The sequence below is a fragment of the Danio rerio genome, chromosome 1 (genome assembly GCF_052040795.2).
Source record: "Danio rerio strain M-AB ecotype USA chromosome 1, GRCz13ab, whole genome shotgun sequence".
Taxonomy (NCBI): domain Eukaryota; kingdom Metazoa; phylum Chordata; class Actinopteri; order Cypriniformes; family Danionidae; genus Danio; species Danio rerio.
This window is the reverse complement of record NC_141021.1, coordinates 46,910,310-46,933,148: the sequence shown is the minus strand read 5'-3', so window position 1 is coordinate 46,933,148 and position 22,839 is coordinate 46,910,310. Positions and strand designations below refer to the sequence as shown.

Below are 22,839 nucleotides of genomic sequence, written 5' to 3'. Positions count from 1 at the left end.
CCGCGTCACCGGTTAATTAATTCACTGTTGTCGTTATTTACATATCAAAACAAATCCCGTCAGGCTATTTTAAGCTAATACTTTTCTACCAAAGGATCACGGTGCACCTTTAAATAATGCATTTCACATTTTTATGTTACCACTATCCTTCAAATCACATCATTGTTAGGGCTGAGATGAATTAATAAAGAATTTATGTGTTTAAAAGACGTTTATAGGCCTACAGTGCTGCTAGTTAAGTCCCAAAATATTTTGTTGCTGATCGTTCATGGCGTCTTCGCTGATAGATGATTCCCGCATTGTGGAGAACAGACTGAATCCAGTCATAACATTGAATTATAAAATGCTAAATTAAATAAAACTTGGCAAACATTGGATCAAGAGCTAAATAAATTCTGTCTGTGAATAAATGACTTGTTTACTTTACCTGTACACTTTTCTGCGTCGTCTAAGAAAAAACGTTAGTTTGTCATATCCGCTGCACCGAGGGTCACTCGACCAGCTATTAAGAAAACTTTCATTATCATAGAAACGTTAGGTTTAATTTGAAGACATTGTGACTGAAATAAATGCCTTTTACTTACTATTTCTGAAGCCTTTGTGTATTCATAAGGGTTAACGCATTATAAGAATTTTTACTTATACTGTTTTTTTTCATGTATTGTTACAATTATTCGTGATACAACACATTTTAACACCGTTCATAAGGCATTTTGAATGTTATAACACACTCAGAATATCATTGTATTGCATTACAAATACAGGCAATAACATAAATTGTTACCAAATATACCTCTCAAATAATACAATTTTTAAAGTAACAAATACATGTTTCTCCGATGTTTCAACACTTTCCAGTGTGCAAACAGTAGTGTTAAAAATGAACCTTACCTGCAGTACTTTCTACATAAACTGTGAAATCCCATTTAACCATTTTGTGACTAATTAAAGTAAATTAGTCACAAAATGTACAACATGGAGACCGTGAATACACACATACATACATATATATATATATATACATATATATATATATATATATATATATATATATATATATATATATATATATATATATATATATATATAAATAAAAGGCTTTGAGGCATCTGGGATGGACCATCACAATGAGAACATGTACTGTGGTCAGATGAATCTGTATTTCAGGTGTTTTTTGGGAGATGGGCGCCGTGTGCTCCGGACCAAAAGAAAGATCATTCAAACTGACCAGCAACAAGTTCAAAAGCCATGTTGTCATGTTACATGGTTATGTCAGTGCCCTTAACAATGGTAACTTGCACTTCTACGATGGCATTTTTTAATGCTGAAAAGGACAGAGAGATTTTGAGCACAATATGCTGCCCTTTTATCCAGAGACGCCCATGAATATTTCAACAAGACAATGCAAAACCACATTCAGAACAAACTACAAAGTCCTGGCAACAGAGAAAGAAGATACAGGTAGTTGACTGGCCTGCCTGCAGTCCTGACCTGTCTCCAATAGAGAATCTGTGGTGCATTTTAAAGTGGGAATTTTTAAATTACACCTGAAACACTTGATCACTTGGTGTCTTCAGTCCCTAAACATCTTTTTAATTGTTGTGAACAATTAAACATTACAAAGTGCTAAATGCTTTACTGTTCCACCTTTTTTGAAACGTGTTGCAATGTTTGTTGTATTGTCTGCAATGAAATACAAGTCAAAGTAAATTTAGAAATCACAATTTGTGTTTTCCATACTGTCCAAACCTTTTCTGATTTGAGGTTATATATATGAAACAACTAAATGAATAGAGAAAATAAAGTAAAACAGAAAGAAAATAGTGATGACAAAGGCCAAACAAAAGTCAGAAAGACAAGTCATTTATAAAGAGTTTATTACCAATGCTCAAACACACACACACACACACACACACGCGCATACACATATTCACAACCATGTTCACTCACACTGAACTATACAGTACACTTTCTTCTCTTTCTTTCTTTCCCCTCAGTTAATCTTTGTGATCCAAAAAAGAAAAAAAAAATCCTATGAATGAACTGCTCACAAATAAAATTAAATCTTCTGTCCCCTGATTGGCCAGCCCTGATCTAAAAGACGAGACAGACGATGATTGAAATGACGGCAAAATGTCACAATCTTTTTCTAAAAGTGATAGGTAAGCATTAAATAATAGTATTAATAATAAAAGGCTTTCTGATTCGACAGCTAACGTCCACTGATTGGCTGAACTGTCGTCCAATCAGAGGGCACTGATATGGTCTCCAGCATCCTGGTGGTGTAAATCCTACATGGCTGGCTAGTCAAGGCCACTGATGAGATTTGCCCCTCATGTATTAAAAAAAGAAATAGCCTAAGAGGCAGACAATCAATGTCTACAAGATACAATTTGAAATACGAGCCAAAGATGGGGCTCCTCCATGTCAAATAATTATTTTTTTTGGAGTGTGTGTGTGTTATGAGCAACTTTCGTTTTTAGAGCGACCAACAGTTCTTCATCCATCTATATGATTAGATAAAAGCCCATCGAGAACAAATATCAGCCTTTGTAGAAAAACAAAAACATTGTTTGATCTTATCAATAACTATTTATAAAGTCATATAAAATAACACTTTTAAAAATTAAATAAAAACACGTTTCCTCCTTGAATTTCCAAGGCCATTGCTCTGAAAACACTAGATTTGAAAAGGCTGCGGTCATTTAAATAATGCATTTGCTTTCTTATTTTCCTAGCGTTTTGCTTCCCTAGCGCTGATTGGATACGGACGCAACATTGTCGCATGCCAATCACAGTGGTCTGAAACGGCTACTGAATGCCACAGGTCCCCTTTTGGTAAAAATCAAATTCCACTCTTTGAAAACAAAACAAAAACAGCGACCATTTTTTTCTCTATACAGAACAATTTACACATTTACGTCAGATAAAAATCCCTTCCTTTTTTTTTCTTATGTACTTGAAATGTTTTGAAGGCAATCCGGTCCTTTGCCGTCACGTTGACTTGGTCTTCCAGCTCCTTATGTGTAAGTCTTGAAGTCTGATCACGTGACGGTGAATGAATGAATGAGTAGCTCCCTGCTCTTCCTCCTCCTCCTCTTCCTCCATGTCAAATCCAACCAATACCTGCTGGTCAGCAATGATTTCCTAACATTTGCACGGCCACCAATAAAAGTCTGGTGCGCGGTTATTATTATTCTTTTCTCTGCTATAGTGAAGAAATGAGTCTGTGGCTCGTCTGTCACACGGAGATCTCGTAAGTGGTCCCTCCGACACCGGTCACCTTCTTCACGCCACCTCCAGGCTTGTGCGCGGGACTCTGGGAAGAGCCGGCACTGGAATGTGCCTGGCCTGGGCGAGTAGACACGCTGATGGGATGAGTGGGGGATGAGGGGGTGGAAGAAGGCTTTGGCTGCCCGTTTGTCCGACTATACGACTTCATCTGAATCTCGTCCCTAAGCCAAGAGAAATGGAGAGAAACTGAGAAATTAGAGAAAGACCTATATATGAGCATTACTGTTCCAACATTTGAGGTCAGAAATGATCAGCAATGCTCCACTAGATTGATCAAATCAACGGAAAGACTTTTTTTGTTTCAAATTAAAATGTTATATCATATAAATGAAAATATAATAAAACAAAAATATATATTAAAGAAGTCCTAATACCAGTTTCCCCCCTAAATCTCAAATAACTTTACTTGTATAGCACTTTTCACAATAATTATCTTTCCAAAGCAGCTTTACAAAATGTGCAAATCATACACTGCATTAAAGTCAAAATCAGAAAAGTCAAGGAGTTGTGTAAAGAGTTGGTAGTAAATAAATGTAGTAGACCTGTAGTAATGCAGTATATACAGTGTATGCAGAAAGTACTCACTTCACTTCTTCACATTTTTTATGTTACAGCCTTATTTTAAAATGGATTAATAATGACAATGTGAAAAAAAAATATATTTTTTAATTATTGCAAATTTATTACAAATAAAAAACCTGAAAACTCACATGTACACAAGTATTCACAGCCTTTGCCATGAAGCTCTAAATTGAGCTCAGGTACATTCTTGAGATGTTTCAGCAGCTTCATTGGAGTTCACCTGTGGTAAATTCAGTTGATTGGACATGATTTGAAAAGGCATACACCTGTCTATATAAGTTCCCAGGGTTGACAGTGCATGTCAAAGCCCAAACCAAGCATGAAGACAAAGGAATTGTCTGTAGACCTCCAAAACAGGATTGTCTCGAGGCACAAGGCTGGGGAAGGTGACAGAAAAATTTCCCCTGCTTTGAAAGTTCCAATGAGCACAGTGGCTTCCATCATCGAAAGATGTTGCAGCGGAAGATGTTTGAAATTACCAAGACTCCTCCTAGAGCCGGCCGGCCATCTAAGCTGAGTGATCAGGGGAGAAGGGCCTTAGTCAGAGAGTTGATCAATAACCCGTTGGTCACTCTCTGTAAACTCCAGTGTTCTTCTGTGGAGAGAGGAGAACCTTACAGAAGGACAACCATCTGTGCAGCAATCCACTAATCAGGCCTGAATGGTAGAGTGGCCAGACGGAAGACACTCGCTGCCTGGAATTTGCCATGAGGCATCCGAAGGACTCTCAGACCATAACCAACAAAATTCTCTGGTCTGATGAGACTAAAATTGAACTCTTTGGAGTGAATGCCAGGCGTTACGTTTGGGGAAAACCAGGCACCGCTCATCACCAGGCTAATACCATCTCTACAGTGAAGCATGGTGGAGGCAGCATCATGCTGTGAGGATGTTTTTCAGCAGCAGTTACTGAAAGACTAGTCAGGATAGAGGGACAGATGAATGCAGCAATGTACGGAGACATCCTGAATGAAAACCTGCTTCAGAGTGCTCTTGACCTCACACTGGGGCGACGGTTCATCTTTCAGCAGGACAATGACCCAAAGCACACCTCCAAAATATCAATGGAGTAGCTTCACAACAACTCGATGAATGTCCATAAGTGGCCCAGCCAGAGCCCAGACCTAAATCCTATTAAACATCTCTGGAGAGATCTAAAAATGGCTGTAGACAGCCACTTCCCATCCAACCTGATAAAGCTTGAGGGGTACAGCAAAGAGGAACAGGCAAAAAATTCCCAAACACAGGTGTGCCAAGCTTGTGGCATCATATTCAAAAAGACTTGAGGCTGTAATTGCTGCCAAAGGTGCATCAATAAAGTATTGAGCAAAGGCTGAGAATCCTTTTGTACTTGTGCTGATTCAGTTTTTTTTTTTAATACATTTTCAACAATTTCAAACAAATCACTTTTCACATTGTCATTATGGGGCATTGTGTGTAGAATTTTGAGGAAATAAATTTATTTAATTCATTTTGAAATAAGGCTGTAACATAAATGTGGAGAAAGATAAGCTTTCCTTTCAAAAGAAATCATTTTTATTTTTGCACTATATATGAGATGAGAGAGCTCTCCAAAATAAAGTAAATAATCTTCATCTGTGTTCTGAAGATGAATGAAAGGAACGTCATGAGGGTGAGTAATTAATAACAATTTTCGTTTCAGGGTTAACCAACCCTTTAACACAGGCTAGTGACAAAGATGTATTATATTGACCTTATTTTAAAATGCGTAAGTGGGCCTGTTTTCACGACTGTCTTAGAACTTCCGTTTCAGTCGCCTATGGGAGAAATGACTAGGAATAATAAATGGCAGAGAACGGTCAAACTACTTACTCTACAAACAAATGTTTGCATGACTATAGTGACCAAGTAGAATAATATAACAAGGAAATATCAGTTTGCAACATCAAACAGCGAAACGAGCAGTTTTTAATGTCCAAAAATGAATGGAAGTGAATGAGACCGGAAGTCTCGTGCCAAAAAGATTCAAATGGCAGCGCCCACTCGTCTGCGGAGAATAAGGTCAATAGATGGCATGGCAGTTTAAAAAAAAACTTCCCAAAGCAGAAATTAGTTAAAAAAATAAAGTTTTAGCTGAAGTGGCGAATCCAGCCGTGACAGCCAGTTAATTTCAATTTCTCTGCCATGCAATTTGGAAAGGAAACATTTTCTTAAGCACTCAAGTGCAGCAGGTTTATTATAACCATCAGCATGCCACTGAAACGTCTTAAAATTGAGGGCCAATGTCTCGGCCCTTGGTTAGACTTAAAATAATAATGCTTGCATGCCAACTTAAAATATAAAACAATGATAATGGAATATAGTTCATTTTGTTCTCTACAAGAAAGATGCAACGAAAACACATTCTCTGCTCTGGTCAATGTTGATGCTTTTTTAAAATGCTGACTAATAACTCCAAGATGAGCAGGCTTTTAAACCTCTATAATGAGCAGCATGATGATGCTTCTTGTCTGTCTGTGATCTATCCATCAAGTCATTTTACCAATTGGAAACTGGATTGGCTTATTTTATATCTAGTTTATCTACAAACGTCACCAATGACTTAAAAATCAACATGACGTCGAAAGATTTTAAAATCTAGTCATCTGTTCGCTCGTTACACATTAACTTGTTCTTCTGATGTTTATCATAAGATCTATTTTTGGATACTTGTGTGTGTGCACGTATAATATATATGAAAAATGGAGAAAATAAAACAAACCGCTTGAAAAAGTTTTGTTTTTGGGATTTTTGAAGCATGGGTTTGAGTAAAATATGAATATTGGTTTAATCTAAATCACTGATCACATTTTAATTATTAATCTAAATTTAAAATACAAAAATTGTAATTTACAGCATTTTCCACCAGAAAATATAAAATAACTACTTTATATTTGAAGACATAATACAATTTAATATAATGCTGTGATTTCAAAGCTAACTTTTTAGTATTACACTGGTCAATTCTTCAGAAATCACTCTGATTTGCTGCTCTGCTCTTATGTTAACATGCTGAGAAATCTTTTTATATCTTTTTACATTTACAACTTTCACATCTTTGATTAATAGCAAGTTCAGAAACACGGAATGTGCCTGAAAATCTTTTGTAATAAATGTCTTTATTATCCTGCTTTATCCATTTAAAGCATCAATGTTAACTATTAATTTCTATACAATCTTTTTTTTTAACTATATAGTGTAGGTCCAATTCTACAAAATCTATTTATTTTAGAGAAATGTTGCTTTTTTTTCTCTCTTTATCAAAAAGTCCTAAACAATATAATTACTCAACTGTTAATTGATCATAATAATAGCCTATCTAATAATAATAAATGTTTCTTGCAGAATAAATCAGCATAGAAGGATTTCTGAAACATCGCTTGACTGCGATAATGATGCTAATTCAGCTTTGAAATATTATAAGTAAATAATAATTATTATTAAAAATAATATAAGTAAATTACAAATTTAAGATTTATTCAAACACAAGCCATTTTCACTTATATCAAAATATGCTTTTGCTGTGCTGTGCTATGCTGTGTATTTTGGATCAACTAAATGCAGGCCTGCTGAGCAGAAGATTCACAATTTGCGCTGAAGCTTGCGATGCTTTTTGGGGAAACTCATGTATTTAATGGTGCTGTATGTAAGTTATTGACTCTTCTAAAGCATAAAAATACTGTAATATACTTGCAGATATTTAAGAAACATGCCAAGCAAACATTCATGTTTAACTGTAAAACAATGCTGAAGTCAGTTATTCTGCTTTGAAAATGTGCGTTATGTGCCAGAACGTCTGTCTTTGTTTTGGTCATTTAACCTGCCCACTGCCACTTCAGCCAATTATATTTCATTTTGGCACATTTCTACTTAAAAGGAAAGTTCATCCCAAAAAATCTCTTATGCTCCACTTGTTCTAAAACTGTTTGAGTTTGGAGGTTGGTTTTTTTATGGTTGTATTAGAAGAATATAGAAAACGGGCAGCCATTGACATCTAAATGTCTTTCTTTTCTTTTTCATTCTTTTATAACTTGTTTTAACACATTTTAATCGGTTTATAATCACCTTTATTATTTGTTTTAATTTTCTTAAATTTGTCTCTTTTATTCCTGTTAATGTAAAGCACTTTGAATTGCCACTGTGTATAAAATGTGCTATATATAAAAAAAAACTTGCCTTGCCATAGTATCTAGTTTTCCTGCTATGAATGTGAAAGCTACTAGTCTCCAACATTCTTCAGAACATCTTTTTTTTTGTGTTCAGGAGAGAAAGGAAACCCATAAACGTTTAGATTCAGCTCAGGGGCTGAGTAAATAAAATAATGTAGGTGAACTATCCCTTTTAATAAAAAAGGGTATTGTACCAATATTGTCTGTTCATAAGCTGTTATAACAATATATTCAACAAATTAATGTTAAAGCACTTTGGTAACAATCAACACAAAGAAACAAGGTAGCAGAAAGCAGCTGATGAGAGCATAAGAATCACTGGAGATCTGCCTAGACACAATGAGTTGTGCGAGAAAGAAAACGTCAGGAAGAAAGAAGTGAAAGAGAGGCACTCACAGGAGTCTGGGAGGAGGAGGAGGAAGAGTAGGAGGAAGGAGGCAGCAGGCTGCGCAGAGCGTCGTAAGCTGGAGGGGAAGTTACTCACTTTGGCGCCTGAATGCCCCCTCCCGCAACCGAGGCCGAGGCTTTGCGGACCAGGCGGTACTGCATCTCTGCAGCGGCAGCGCTAGAGTACGACAGAGACTTGCCCAGCGGCGGGGGGTGCGGCGAGCGTGGCGGGTGGGTGGTGTCGGTGGAGCGGGTGCGGTAGGGGTATGAAGGCTGAGGGGGGCCCGAGTCAGAGAGCAGAGGGGGTCGAGAGAAGCGGGGCGGCCGATGGTGGTGGTGATGATGGTGGTGGTGGTGATGGTGCTGAGCTTGCGAATCGTGCAGCAGGCGCTCCCGCTCGCGCTCAGGGGGAACGGGTGGAGAACCGGAACCACGGAGAAACACTGCATGCTGAGGAGAGGCCATGAGGGCGGAGCTAGAGGCCACCGGCTGGTGGAGCTCTGCCTCCCTCTGATGGGCAATTTGTGCTGACAGGAAGGGGGAGCTATATCCAACTACAGGCGTTCGTGGGCGACCCGGAGACATCTCTGGTGCTGCCGATTCAAAATCGGGGCTTTCGGAAGGTGTGAGGAGACTATCGTAGGACAGGCTACCGTTCCTCGCAGCCTGCGGCGGAGTCTGATTGGCTAAGCTCTTGTAGCTGGTGGAGGTGGTGGCTTCGGATGGCGGGGCGTTGTGTGTGGAGCGAACGCTGGAAGAGCGCGAGGCTCTTTCGGCGAGCACTGTAGGATCAGAAAAGGAGGGATATGAGCGACCTCCTAGGGAGTAGCCTGGGATTCCTGAGCCTGGAGGTCCTCCAGGGCCCCCACCTGTTCGCTCGGCCCCGCTTCGCTCTGCTCCTCCCCCCTCGCGCCCATCCAGACTGGGCTCAGAGCGATAGCCGGGCTGCTGACTGGACTGCAGGAGAGAGGAAGAGGACTCTTTAAGACTGTCCCCACGACTCATCTACAGAGAGAGCGAGAGACAGAGAGAAAGAGACGCACACAGAGAGAGAGAGAGAGAGAGAGAGAGAACGCAAGCAGAGGAGTTTATAAAGATACAAGGGAAATCTGAGAGCTAATTTGTAATGGCATGTTCACATCAGACGCAGATGAAGACTCGAGCGTGAATGATTTAAACGTAAAGTCAAGACGAGATCAGATATCTTGCTGCGCTATTCGCACAAATGAGGCAAATTAAGCGAATAGCACATCCCAAACTGAGCCTTTCAGGCATTTGACAAACGTAACATGTGATTTGTGCGAATCACTTGCGTTGAAAAATCTGAACGAGGCGCATTTACCAATCAGAAGCTTGCTTTAGTAGGGGTGTGATTATGACGGAGCATCTGTAGTTGGTGTCCTGGGGTGGAATTTCCCAGGCAAAGCTTCTGGAGGAGTTAATGAACTCACAGAGCAGGGTGGATCTCTAAAAGATCTAATGGATCCAAAGACAGCCCGAACAAATCTATGCTGTTTTTCAGCCTTCCTAAAGCATATGAAGCACAGCTAGTCTATCAATAAAATCTATCTCAGTCCTTAGCATTAAAACTGAAGCCACTAAGCAGACAGATGCACCTCTCATGGCACAAATCTGTCTATTGTGAAGTGAATTTGATGTGCAAATGAAGCGTGTAAACTCAGTGTCTACATGCATGAATACCGTAATTTATTCGCGCAAGCTGCATCTGGTGTGAACGCCCCAAAAGGGACATCAAGGGAAAGCCCTATGGTAAGGACCATGTGGGCTACTGGGGACAATGATTTGGGAAAGTTTTCTATTGCTAAAATAAAGAGCCAGCATTACAGCATTTGACAGACAGAGAGGATAAGCTTGGAAAAGCAGGAAACACTGAGATATTGGCAACAAACTTGGAAGCACTTGGAAGGGCAAAACATGGTCGTTTCTCACATGAGTTTTAAATGAATAGAAATTTTGCTTGTGTTTAAATATACAAGGTACATCACAAAGGTAAAAGTCCCATCAGTTATCTTTTCTTGCTTTGTGGTTTTTACTGGCAGTTGGAACAGCCCTGGGGCCTCATATATAGCAGGTAAGCTACGGACATTTGACCATGCCGGCTTCATAACTTAAAACCATACATCTGATTAAAGCCAACTACAGATGATCTGTGCATTGTATAATCTATTTAACTCACAGGTACATATTTATGAGCAGAAATACATTATGAAATGTTATTTTCAGTTTGTTTTTAGCTACTAAACACGATCAAAACAGAACCTTGTAAATGTGATTCTAAATCCCAGCAGACAGATCAAAGGGACTGACTGTTTCCCTGTTTAGGAGGCTGTGCTTAAAGTTTAGATCAGAGGTGCCCAAACTTTTTTGTATGATGGGGCCAAAAACCAAATATCATTGAGAGCCATGAGGCAAAGATAAATATACCAAACTACATTACATTAAAGTTGCCATGGGTAATTTCCATTGCTATTTTTTTTCTTAATATTTAAAAAAAATAGAAAACATTACTTTTAATTGTATTATCTAATGCAGTATAACGTCTTAAATGAGAACTCATTCATTCATTTTCTTGTCGGCTTAATCCCTTTATTAATCCGGGGTCGCCACAGCGGAATGAACCGCCAACTTATCCAGCAAGTTTTTACGCAGCGGATGCCCTTCCAGCTACAACCCATCTCTGGGAAATAAATGAGAACTTATTGCAATTAAAAAAAAAAACAATCACATTTATTACACAGTGGAGTTCAACGATGAATACATAAGTCAAGCAGAATCTGCCTTTGACTTAATTTGCTCACCGAAGTCTCTGCATTGTCGGAACAGTATGTCCATTTAAACAAAATCTGAATAATTTACATCATTTAATTAAAACATTTAATTTCAGTTAGATTTTAACATTAAAACAAACATACAAAGGGTGACATTAAATTTGAATTGAAAATTTCGAAACAATCCTCATCATTCTTACTCTCTTCTGAGATGGGATGGCGGGCCAAATCAAAGGTTAGCATGGGCCAACTTTGTGCTTAAGGCCCTAGTTTAGGCATCTCCGGTTTAGATTAAGCAAACGATTATCATATTCTTTGCGAGTGAACTACATGTTAAGTCTTTAAAAGGGTTTATAAGGCTTAACTACATGACTATAATCACAACTAAAAGATTTTACAGTAGTTCACGGTTGATTTTGCATCTGAGTGGTGGAAGCCAAATCAACAAGAGCAAAGAGATAGATATTAATCTTTAAATTGACATTTGTGGCTGTTTTGTGTCAGCAAATCACTGTCAAAATGTGACCTTTAGAACTTTACGCACAAAGCCTCAGGTCTTTCAGAATCAATCAAAATTGGAAGATGTTTTTTATCTAATCTATCTCAGTCTAATGGTGTACAGCCAAAACTGACAAACCTCCAAAGCTACATGTGTTGAGTATAATTAAACAAATTATATTCATCATCTTGTTTTCAGAATGACCATATTTGCCAGTTCCAAATGTTTCTTTATATAAGCTGTAGCCTTTTGGGAAAGCAGTCAACATCTTTAAATATTTTATCATTTTTAAATATCAAAATGAGCATATAATCACTACCTGATTAAATAAATACTAGGAGCATCACAAGACATTTAAATTGAAATTAATGCATGTGTACATTTAAAAAAGAGATAAAATTAGAGTAAAGAGAAGACCAATGACACATAAAAACAGACACACAGGGGGGAAAAAGTACAGTGTAAACTTACTGATACTGTTCAACTGAATGCCACTGAATGAACCAAATTGGAAGGGGAAAAACAATTTAAATGAATTGAACAAAATGTTATAGGAAAAAGAAAAAAATATGTGGTATAAAGGAAACAATAATTACAGTCATGCAAAAGAATGTGAATGATGACACATCAACTCATTAAATGCAGTGAATCACCACCATAGAGGATGAGTGAACATGTAGAGCTCTGGACTCTGTGTAAACAACACATACATGAGCAGGCAGAAGATTTACCTGATTGGCATAGGCATGAGTGAGGGCAGTGTGATTCTTGCCCGGACTGCTGTATGTAGGCCTGTATTTGAACATGGTGGGGGTGGGTGGAGCTTTATTCAACAGACTACTCTCTGCACAAAACAAACAAACAAAGGAAGATCAGATACAGAGTTTAAAATACACACGTATGTAAACATGGACCACAAAGCCAGTCTTAAATTGCACGAAAATACATCGTATGGGTCAAAATTTTACATTCTTTTGAGCAAAAAACATTACAAAATCAAGTAAAAATGTTCCATGAAGATATTTTGTACACTTCCTACCATAAATATATCATTTTTAGATTAGTAATATGCATATTATATTAATTTGAACAGTTTTAAAGGTGATCTACTAAATATTTGCATTTTGCTTTTGAACACTTAGATTCCAGACATTCAAATAGATGTTTTTTCTGCTAAACATTGTTCTATCCTAACCAATCATACATTAATGGAAAGATTATTTTACCAGCTTTCAGTTGACACACAAATCACAATACTTGGCTGGATTTTGCGATCACAAATACTGAATTTAAGCAAGTGCAATATCATACTTCTTTAGTTAAATATAAAATCTAAAATCCTATTTAACTGAATATTAAAAAGGAGACAAGACTAAATCACAATTTAACATTCTATAACAACAACATCGCTGCGGTTTCATTTTGAAACTGTGGACGAACACCAATTAAAAGATGAATATGGAAACATGATTAATAAATGTTTAAGACTACATATACAGCACTGTGCAAAAGTCCTAAGCACTATACCAGCTTTGTTGGTCTAAGACTTTGGTACAAAATATAAAAAAACAGTCTTTTTATTAAAAACAAACAGAAAGTATGTACAAAAAACCCAAAACAGTGACAGCCCAACATTTCCGTTGCGAACAAAGTCTTTTTTAAATGTGCCTTAGCACCAAGCACAGCTTAAATGTCATTTAATGTCATCTGACATTTTCTGAAATAATGTGCTGTGCAATATCAGGCATTTTTAGCACTTTCCAGAATTCTTCTTTAGGTTTACAAAGTCATTTCTTTCTTTTTCTGTCTAGATGATCTCATACAGCCTCTATAATATTCAGATCTTGACCCTGTGGAGGTCATTTCATGACTCTCTGTCTTTCATCAGCCGTTTTCTTTCTCCAAATTGGATTTCACTGCAATTAGCAGATCGTTATCATGCTAAAAATTAAAACTATTACCACTGAAGTCCTTTCCAGAAGGAATGGCATAATGGACTAAAACCTATATGTACTTTTCAACATTCACAATTGCATCAATTCAGACAATATTGCTAAAAACATGCAGATCAAATTGGGTAAAACAGCGTCTCTCCAACAGTTTACACGCAACAATTAAACCAAAATTATTTAAATTCTAACCTAACTCCTATCCAAATAAACCACACATCAACTAAAAGATCATTTATTCACCCTGTATAAATCTCACACAAAATGACACTTATGACTGGTTTTGTGGTAAAGGGTCACATATATCCATTATTCCATCAGCAAAACAACAGATTTAATGTTGGCTTTTGTGCAGTGCTGTATATAAATAAATCAGACTGGTATTAATGGTTTGTCATGCTGGTTTTCTCTAACCCTCAGAGTGTCCGGCAGGTCCTCGTGACAATCCCGGGTATCTGAGCTCCGGTTTAGGTGGAGGTGGAGGCTCGGCATCAGCAGACTGACTCTCCATCATCTCCAAACTGCTCTTAGACTGAAACATCGCAAGACAGAGGAACAAAAACAAGTTGTAATTTAAGCAAATAAACAGACAAAAAAGTTGTAAACATTCATTTAAAGCTTGACTAATTTAAACAAATACACTAATGCAATCTTTTTTTCAACAGGCTTAATAAAAGATTTAGGTTTAGAGGCTTAAAGGGGAACTTAGCATGAACTGCTATTGATTTAGTGTGGAATTTGTTAGCAAAATGACAGAACCACTATCTATTTATATTCTTTGGAGAAAGTCTGCAACACAATAGCTGCTTCAACTCCCAGAATTCTTATTCACAATTTAATATGTATAAAATATTTGTTTTACTGTGTAAAAATGTGGCAAGATACACAAATAATGTTACAAATATATTATAAAAATACGCAAATTTCAAGTTCACATATAAAAACTGATGTAAATTCACTGAATAAATCCTTCCATGCACAACAAAACACACACAAGACTTCAGATTGGACAAATCAATTTCATTGCACGGGATCTCATATGCAGTGCAAGGCATAAGCCATTTATGATGCATCAAATGAGACAATTCCTTTTCAAATGCAAAAATATCCATTCATATTATACATTTTTTATACCAATTGCTAAGAAGTGAGGATTTTATTAACTTGAACACATAGGATGGAAACAGGGCTTTATCTGCTTATGTTTTATGTAATACTTCAAATCTGTGCACAAGTTTAATGGTCACTTTGTATGGAAACAGCTGAGTATAGAAACATATTTCACCCCCAAAATATTCAATCATTTATCCTGCCTGATGTGGTTTCAAACCTTCATGAGTTTCTTTCTTCTCTTGAACATACATGTTTTTCGAAGAATACTGGTTGATGGGACCCATCTACTTTTACTGAATTTTATTTTGTCATTTATAGTGACTTCTGTAATAATTGTATTTCCTACTATACAAGTCAATGGGTCCCACCAACCAGCATTTTTCAAAATATCTTCTTTTGTGTTTAACAGAATAATGAAACTCAACTAGGCTTTGAAGAAGTAAATGAAGTAAATGATGACAGAATAAATACTTTTGGGTAAACCATTGCTTTAAGTGATATATTGTAAATATTTTGGTACTACAGCACATGTTTACTCTATTGGTACACCACACTACCCTTGGCACAGGCCAATGTGTTGACGGGTGGGGTGACATGAATACACTTTAGGCTCTTTCCCTAGCTCTAACGTGCCAACTTTCCACGAGTAACCGTTTAAAGCTGGCACACCCCTGCGCTGCTGTTTACTAGGGTCTTGGTATCAAGGCAGAAGATTGAGCAACCTTATTATAGGGATTAGACCAGGACTTCTGAAGCTAATGGTTGAGAAGTGAATGAACATTTTGTTAAATCTGTTCCTTTCATTTGTGCACATTTATCAAACAGCTCTCCCTGGCACACTGGACATCTCCCTCGCTCTCTAAATAACTCAGTAAGCTCCAAGCCTTTCATTTAAGAAACCATTAATGCAAAAATACACGCATTGCCAAAAAGCTGACGAATTTTCTCGTAACTCCTGGTTGCAATCTTTAAAAAAATGTCCAAAGCATGTAATGAAGTGTTCCAAACAGATAGAAAGTTCCTGTAGTTGAAGAACGTAAATCACGTGACTTTTCAGAATACAACCTTTCATTATGGAACAACAAAGTATTTCTGACAGTTTAAAAGCAAGGCTACGATTCAGCCGTATTAATGGAAGTCTGTCTGTGTCAGCCGTCCTCAATCACAAAGTAAACAGCACAAACAGATATAAATATATATATTTTTCAGCATAGTCTGCAAGAGAAGGGGAATTTGAACCAGTAGCTTGCAAAACAATAGTGTGACCTAGAGATTTTGACTCATTGGGAAGAGTTAATGCTAATTAATGAATTCAGTTGTCATATCCAGCCAATGTAAAGGCCAGGTAAAACTCGTTTGATAAACAAACATTTCAGACATTTATAAGACAAAGTAAAGAAAACTGTCAGTAAGTGTTCTAAATGTAAATTTATAGGCTACACAATGAATACCTATTACAAAACACAAGAATAAAGAAACTACTTTAACTCTAGCTTATGATCAGACTGAAAAACAAGTAAAATTTTTGTCTGTTTTTTTTTTTCTTGATCCATTGGCTGAGAGTTATTCAGTTTAGCAATTTTTCAGACTGACTTGCTTCAAGTACCGTACTTTCCACCCTTTAAGGCAAACCTAAGTGCCTTAAATTTTGTCAAAAATCAGCCGTTTGCCTGATAATCCTTACGTGTGTTCCAAAATCTGTAAGAATATTGTTCTGCGACTTTGGTAAGCCCTCCACTTAATTGACCTTTGGAGCATTTCCCGCCGACACAGGGATGTAATACGTACACAACGCAAGTATGCTGGCAGCGATTAACAAAAGAAGCGCTGGACATTGGTGTAAACGGGGCATTTAAAGTGAAGTTGCGAGTTTCATGGGAATGATGTATGATAAACGCTGTGAACACACCTTTACTAAGACTGATAGGCAGCGCCAGTCGAGTTACGCCACCATATGTGAAAGGTTTGTGGATGCATGGGCTAAAATATCTGGTTCAATTGTTGTCCGAGCTTTGGTGAAAGCAGGCATAATTGCCAAACAGCCACCTGGCAATGAGACTGACTCAGACAATGAGGAGAGGAAAACTGGCATGTCTGATGGCGAAATTGCTCAGCTGTTCAATTCAGACACAGAAGATGAGGGCTTTGAGGGTTTTGTGGGAGAAGATGAATTAAAAAGTTATGTGAGTATTGATAATAGTAGCGGAAAATACAGTAAATGAATCCTGAATTAAGAATGTGTAGATAATTGGATTGGAAAAACAAATACACTGAGGAAAATGTATGTATTTTTGCATTATATGAACATGCTCAAGCTCTGATTTATAATATTTAAGGCTTTAGGTTGCTGAAAGGCAAATCAGGCCTTTTCTCCCCAGAAACTAGTGATGGGTCGTTCTTAAACCATTTGTTCATTTTGAACAAATCTTTTGTATGACTCGAAAACGGGAAGTCCTTTCTGGGAGCGATTCGTTCATTTGCGCATGTGCACATTTGTGCACGTGGAGAAGATTAGTCCTCTATCGGGCCTGAGTCGTTCATTCATCACGTGAAAGACAGAAGCCAATTATATGCATTTAGAGCTGGAAAAATATTTCATTTCTCGAGTCCTCTGATTTTGAGTCATCTCTCTTCTTTAAATGCTGTCACAATGAAAAACCAGATGCCTTGAAAGGTGAACCTATCATGGCTCCTTTCGGCTCAGACTGTGTGCATTGACTAAGCTTAAAAGGGAAAGTCAGTGTGACCTGTTAGATGAAGTGAGCTGAAATAATCAGACAAAAAACAAAAAAAAAAAAACAGGTAAACAATAAATGATAATTTTCTCTTTCTTATAGTATTCTAGTTCTGTCTTGTAATGTATTTTTTTTTATAATGTATTTTTTTTATTTATAACCATGTCAGCAACCAAGGCTATTTTCATGGCAAGAACATTTCAATATTAAATAAACAATTAAGAACAACAAAAAATAAATACACAAAATAAATACGTTTTTTTGTAATAAGAATTCAAAAAATTGAGTCATGTTGCTAAAAATGTCCTTAAGAGAATTCATTTCATAAAAAGGTCTTCTGGAATCATTAAAAGCAGGACAGTCCAGTAAAATGTGTTTAACAGTAAGGGGAGTTTTTCAGCACAAACATTGAGTTTGATCTTCATCTAGAAGTAAAAAGGCGTGAGTTAATCTTGTATGCCCAATACGACATCTTGTAAAAATCACTTGATCAAGTCAAGTCTTAAAATGTCTTAAAGTTGTGTGTGAGCTTTCAGGTTGGATTTCATGTAATTTATCATTTTCCAATGCATCCCACTCCTCTTGCCACTTATTTAAAATGTAAATGATGATAAAAGGTTTCATCTCTGATGGAGGAATTTGGCATTTGTTCACAACTTGCTTCAAAGCATCTTTAGCAGCTGCATCAGCTCGCTCATTTCCTGAAAGCCCAACATGTCCTTGAATCCAGCAAAAAATGATGTGATGAAACTAATTTTGTAGATGGTGAGTTCTGTCTTGTTTGTAGTGTGCACCAACATTTGGTGCAGCTGTAGATGCGTTTAAAAGCAACTTGTAACATTCTAATAATATTTTGGCAAATTAAATGAAATAAATGAAATTACTTGAAAAAAGGTTAGTTCATCTCAATCAACGAGATTCAAAGGTCAGTAAAATGATCTGAACTTCCCATCACTACCAGAAACAGACTGTTTAATAAATCCTTTAAACAATTTGTAATTCTGTTTGTTTGATTTATCAATAATAAACAAAATGATGACCATATATACGAGAAACTGGTCCATTATTTTTTCATGGCTTTTTTAAAGTCTGGAAAAAACAATTAAAAACTCCCTGTCGTTTATTAAACCGTCCCAAAGGAGAATGTTGGACAAAAACAGACAGAGCAGTAAAGAATAGAAGTAAAATGGGATTATTTCCTTACCCGGTGCAGGTCTCCCTGGATTCCGTTGTCAAGTACCTTAGCTGCAAGTTGAGCCTCGGTAAGCTGCGGTCTGAGGAAAGGAGGCTGAACAGACACAGTCTGAGCCTTCCTCTTTCTACCCAGATACCTATCAGATCAAAACACAACACTGTTTTAAACCCTGAAGCAGAAAATATAACATGTAGGTCAAAGTTTTGAATGTAGATAAAGACCTGGGTGCCTGGGAGCTGCAGAGAACATGCGAAACGTTCCTCAAGCAGCCATTTGTGAAGGGGTTTACACCTCCCCTAAACTTCCCTGTCACCTACAAAAAACACATTCAACAGTACATTTAGTAGTTACTTCATAAGGTATTTGTGAAATAAAATTAGTCTTTAAAAAAAAAAAAAAACTAAAGACAAGTGACTTAATAATAATTTGAATAATTTGCTTAAAAGGACAAGAGTGTGCACATGTGGACGACACATAAAGAGGAAGAAAGCAGGAAACCGATTTAAAAGAGGATTACGATGAGATTACAATCTAAAGGAGGAGGGCTGGGAGAAGGGCATATTTTTTGGAGGATTATAAAACTGCTTAATAGGGATTTAAATCCCAATTCACCACCAGAGACATGATTATTGACAGGAAAACAAAAACAAACACGGCCATGAAAGATTATGATGGCCCAGGACACAAGCCTTCCTGACCTGCTCGTTGGTGGTTCTGCCTCTTGCCACCAGAACCACATGGAAACCAGTGAGGCCTGCTACTGGGATGAAAAAAAGCCCAGCAACACACATGACGGCCATACTGACACACAGTCAAGGAAGAACAATTAAGATCTTAAATAACACCGAACGCAATTTTTGTATTAAAAGATGCCTTTTTTAATGGTTTACTAATGGCTGGAGTGTTAAGCGTGCTGCTTATGAGCGCCTCATGATTTTGATAATGTTTGTTCACACCAAAAGTCTCTACTTTGTCCTTAAAGGTCCCATGCAATTAAAATAAAATGTTTTAGTTTTTTTTATTAGTATTGTTCGTTTAGATGATATAAAACATCTGTAAAGCTTGCAATTTGTCACTTCCAACTAAATGGATTAAAGGTTTTATTCACATCACATTTCAGTTTCTCATCAAATCTCAACCAATCAAAAGGTCTCTGGTATGCCCCGTCCCCTTCAAGATACTTCACATTTGATGCACTTGAGCTCAACCACTCTCACTGGCAGAGCTGTGAGAAAAACTTAACGCTATTGGCTGTTTGTTTTAAAAAGGATTACGTCAAACATTAAATAAAAATGCACATTTCAAAGCACTTCACGAGACATTTAAAAGTATCTGTTATTGTCTCGACAAAACAAACACTGCTGTCACCTCAACAGAAACCCGATTTGAGGTGACAGGAGTGTTTGTGTTGTCAAGATAACTATGGAGACATTTAAAGACAAAAGAGATACTTGTGGTCGCTTTTTAAAGTTAACCAGAGCTGTTACAACATTATTATAAAATGTTGAATTATAAAATATCAACAGCAACACTCGCGCACAACACATGACTGATTCAGTCGTTGCCCAGCAACATAAAAAGTGCAGCACACTTCTTTTTTTTTTGCCAACAAAAAAAAGCAGTACGGTGCACCTTGCATTCTCAGAGTGCAAATACACATTCAATGTGATTGGCCCTTAAGGCAACATACAAAGCCAAGTAACAAGGCAGCGCGGGATGATAACCAGTTTCAAGGTTTACCACGGTTTGAAAAAGCCACAATTTTAAAACCACTAAAATGCGTTCTACCGTTCCTACGATACATATACTTTTGTTTTACGTGTTTTTACGACTATTTCATTTAGTTTTTTAGGGCAACAGTATCTCCAGCAGCAAAATGACCCTCCACATCAAAAGCTACTGGTGTCAGCCCCACCATTAAGTAAACATTTAAAAAATAAATTGCTTGTATATCAACATCCATGCATACTATGAACCTGAACAGTGCAATGGCTTTATTCTATATCCAAAAAAGAGAGAGATATCCAGAGATGCCTTTTTAGGTTGTAAAGAAATGTTTGACTCTAGTAAAGATAGCAGAAGTCAATGATTAATTAGAATGATTTAGCCGGACATGTTTACTGTTCCAAAATACTTCTTAAAATAAAATATAATTAGTTCAATGGGGGAAAAAAAGTCACTTTATTTACTGAGACAACATATTTCAGAGCAGTAACCGCAATACCGTGATATTTTTATCCAAGGTTATCCTACCGTCAGAATCTTATACCGGCCTATGTCTAGTAACAAGTCCAGACTAGTGCGGTTGGCATGAACATTTCCAACAAATGCTTAAGGATACGTTACGGCCGAATGCACTCTGTCCAGCTGCTGGGTGTGGTAGAGAATGAAGAGAAGGCCGAAGCCAAACACCCCCATTATGTGAGCTGTTAAAGAAAGCAGGAACAGGAAGAAGTAACGGTAGTTCCTCCGGCCGATACAGTTGTTCACCCACGGACAGTGATGATCGAAATCCTGCAGGGAGAAAGAGGGGAAACATTGTGTGTGAATCATAATGGCAAAAGAGAGCGAGTGAGTGAGTGAGAGAGTGAGAGAGTGAGAGAGAGAGAGAGAGAGAGAGAGAGAAGCTTAAGGCTGCCCAGAGCAAGCACACTTCTCTACTTAATTAACACAAATCGATCAGTTTAGTCTGCAGAGCATTAGTCAGAGCAACAGTGGACAGAGTGATTAATTAGAAAGATTTACCCTGAGAGTAACAGAAACAAGACAGTAAAAATAAACATCAAGGAGCAACATTTATACTTGAACAGAATTGCTGTATGTTGCAATGTCATGTGTTTTGCCAGTCCGCGTGTGCATGTGTACCTCAACACAGTTGTCACACACAGAGCAGTGTGAGCACCGCGGGGGTCTGTAGAAACGGCAGGTGGAGCACCACTTCATCCGCACTTGAATGCCCCGAATCTCCACGGTCTTATAGAGGGGAGCCCGAAAATCATCCTCTTTATCCTCGTCCTCCTCAGCTACAACACACACAAACAAGGGTTAGTTCACCCAAAAATTTTAATTGTCACCATTCACTCACCCTTTACTTGTTTCAAACCTTTTTTTCTTCTGTCGAACACAAAATATATATATGTTTTAAAAAGGTGTAACCACTGAATTCCATAGGATTTATTTTTTCTACTATGGAAGTCAATAGATGTAGGTTTTCAGAGCGAGTAAATTTTTACTCACTCTGAAAATACTTCCTCAGAGGATAACCGCATGCTTGTGTTTCATTCATTTTAGGCTTCAAAGAAAGTTTTCTTGCAACTGAATTGTGTTCCTTAACCTCGGATATGTGTGCCAAACTCAGCAGTGCATATTATCAGTGTTGAACATTCAGATTTCCGAAAAAATATTGAAGAAATAAAATGGGCTGGGAAAGTGTTTTCAAATTTAGCTATGAAGTGGACCTATTTTAGTCTTCCCATTTACGATACCTTCTCGTGTTTGTTTAGGTCAATTAATAAAATTAACATGAATAAATATAATTAAACGTAGCAATTTTTAGTTCATTTATTTATATACATATCTAATATTTACAATTAGATTTACTTTACCAAAAGTATCAACAAAATAAAGCAAACAACGGTGCTTTCACACCTAGACGTTTGTTTCGGAACCAGTCTCATTTGCCCAGTTAGCGTGGTTCGCTTGACATATGTGAAACCCGCAATCAAGCTCGAGTCCGTGACAAATCAATCCGTAAGAGATGGCCTGAATGAGGTAGTCTCGGCTCGATTGAAACAAACTCTGGAGCGGATCGATTAACTAACCAGGCTATATCACAGTGTATTACGGCTATGTAATAGCCATATATACTGCTATATAAAGATAGAATTATGAGTAGTGCAGGAGGTCATGTTGAATACAAAAATGAAAGCATTCTGACATATTACTGAGAGCTTATCCATAAGAAAATTGACAGAAATTAACATGTAATATTTCTTCCATATTTTAGTCTTATAATATTTTGTGTTAGGCCTATTGTTTTGTTAATTTCTGCACTGACACCTCGAATAAAGTTCACCCTGATCTACTTCATGATCTAACTGCAGTCTTGACTCATCTGTTATGTCTCT

General features: G+C 37.3%; 1 protein-coding gene across 14 annotated transcripts in view; it reads right to left on the bottom strand.

Moving 5' to 3' along the window:
- Nucleotides 1-1,860: 1,860 nt before the first annotated feature.
- Nucleotides 1,861-22,839, bottom strand: part of zdhhc5a (zDHHC palmitoyltransferase 5a) — a 42,721-nt gene continuing 21,742 nt past the window's right edge. For 2 of the 14 annotated variants that reach the window (XM_087236275.1, NM_001039640.1), the window contains 9 exon segments: nt 21,578-21,735; nt 21,054-21,226; nt 19,411-19,513; nt 18,934-19,025; nt 18,722-18,848; nt 14,084-14,201; nt 12,452-12,564; nt 8,530-9,389; nt 1,861-3,455 (listed from right to left, as the gene is read on the bottom strand). In XM_087236275.1, the coding sequence (XP_087092401.1) occupies nt 3,242-3,455; nt 8,530-9,389; nt 12,452-12,564; nt 14,084-14,201; nt 18,722-18,848; nt 18,934-19,025; nt 19,411-19,513; nt 21,054-21,226; nt 21,578-21,735 (1,958 nt within the window). In that variant the 3' untranslated portion in view covers nt 1,861-3,241. 14 annotated transcript variants of the gene reach the window in all.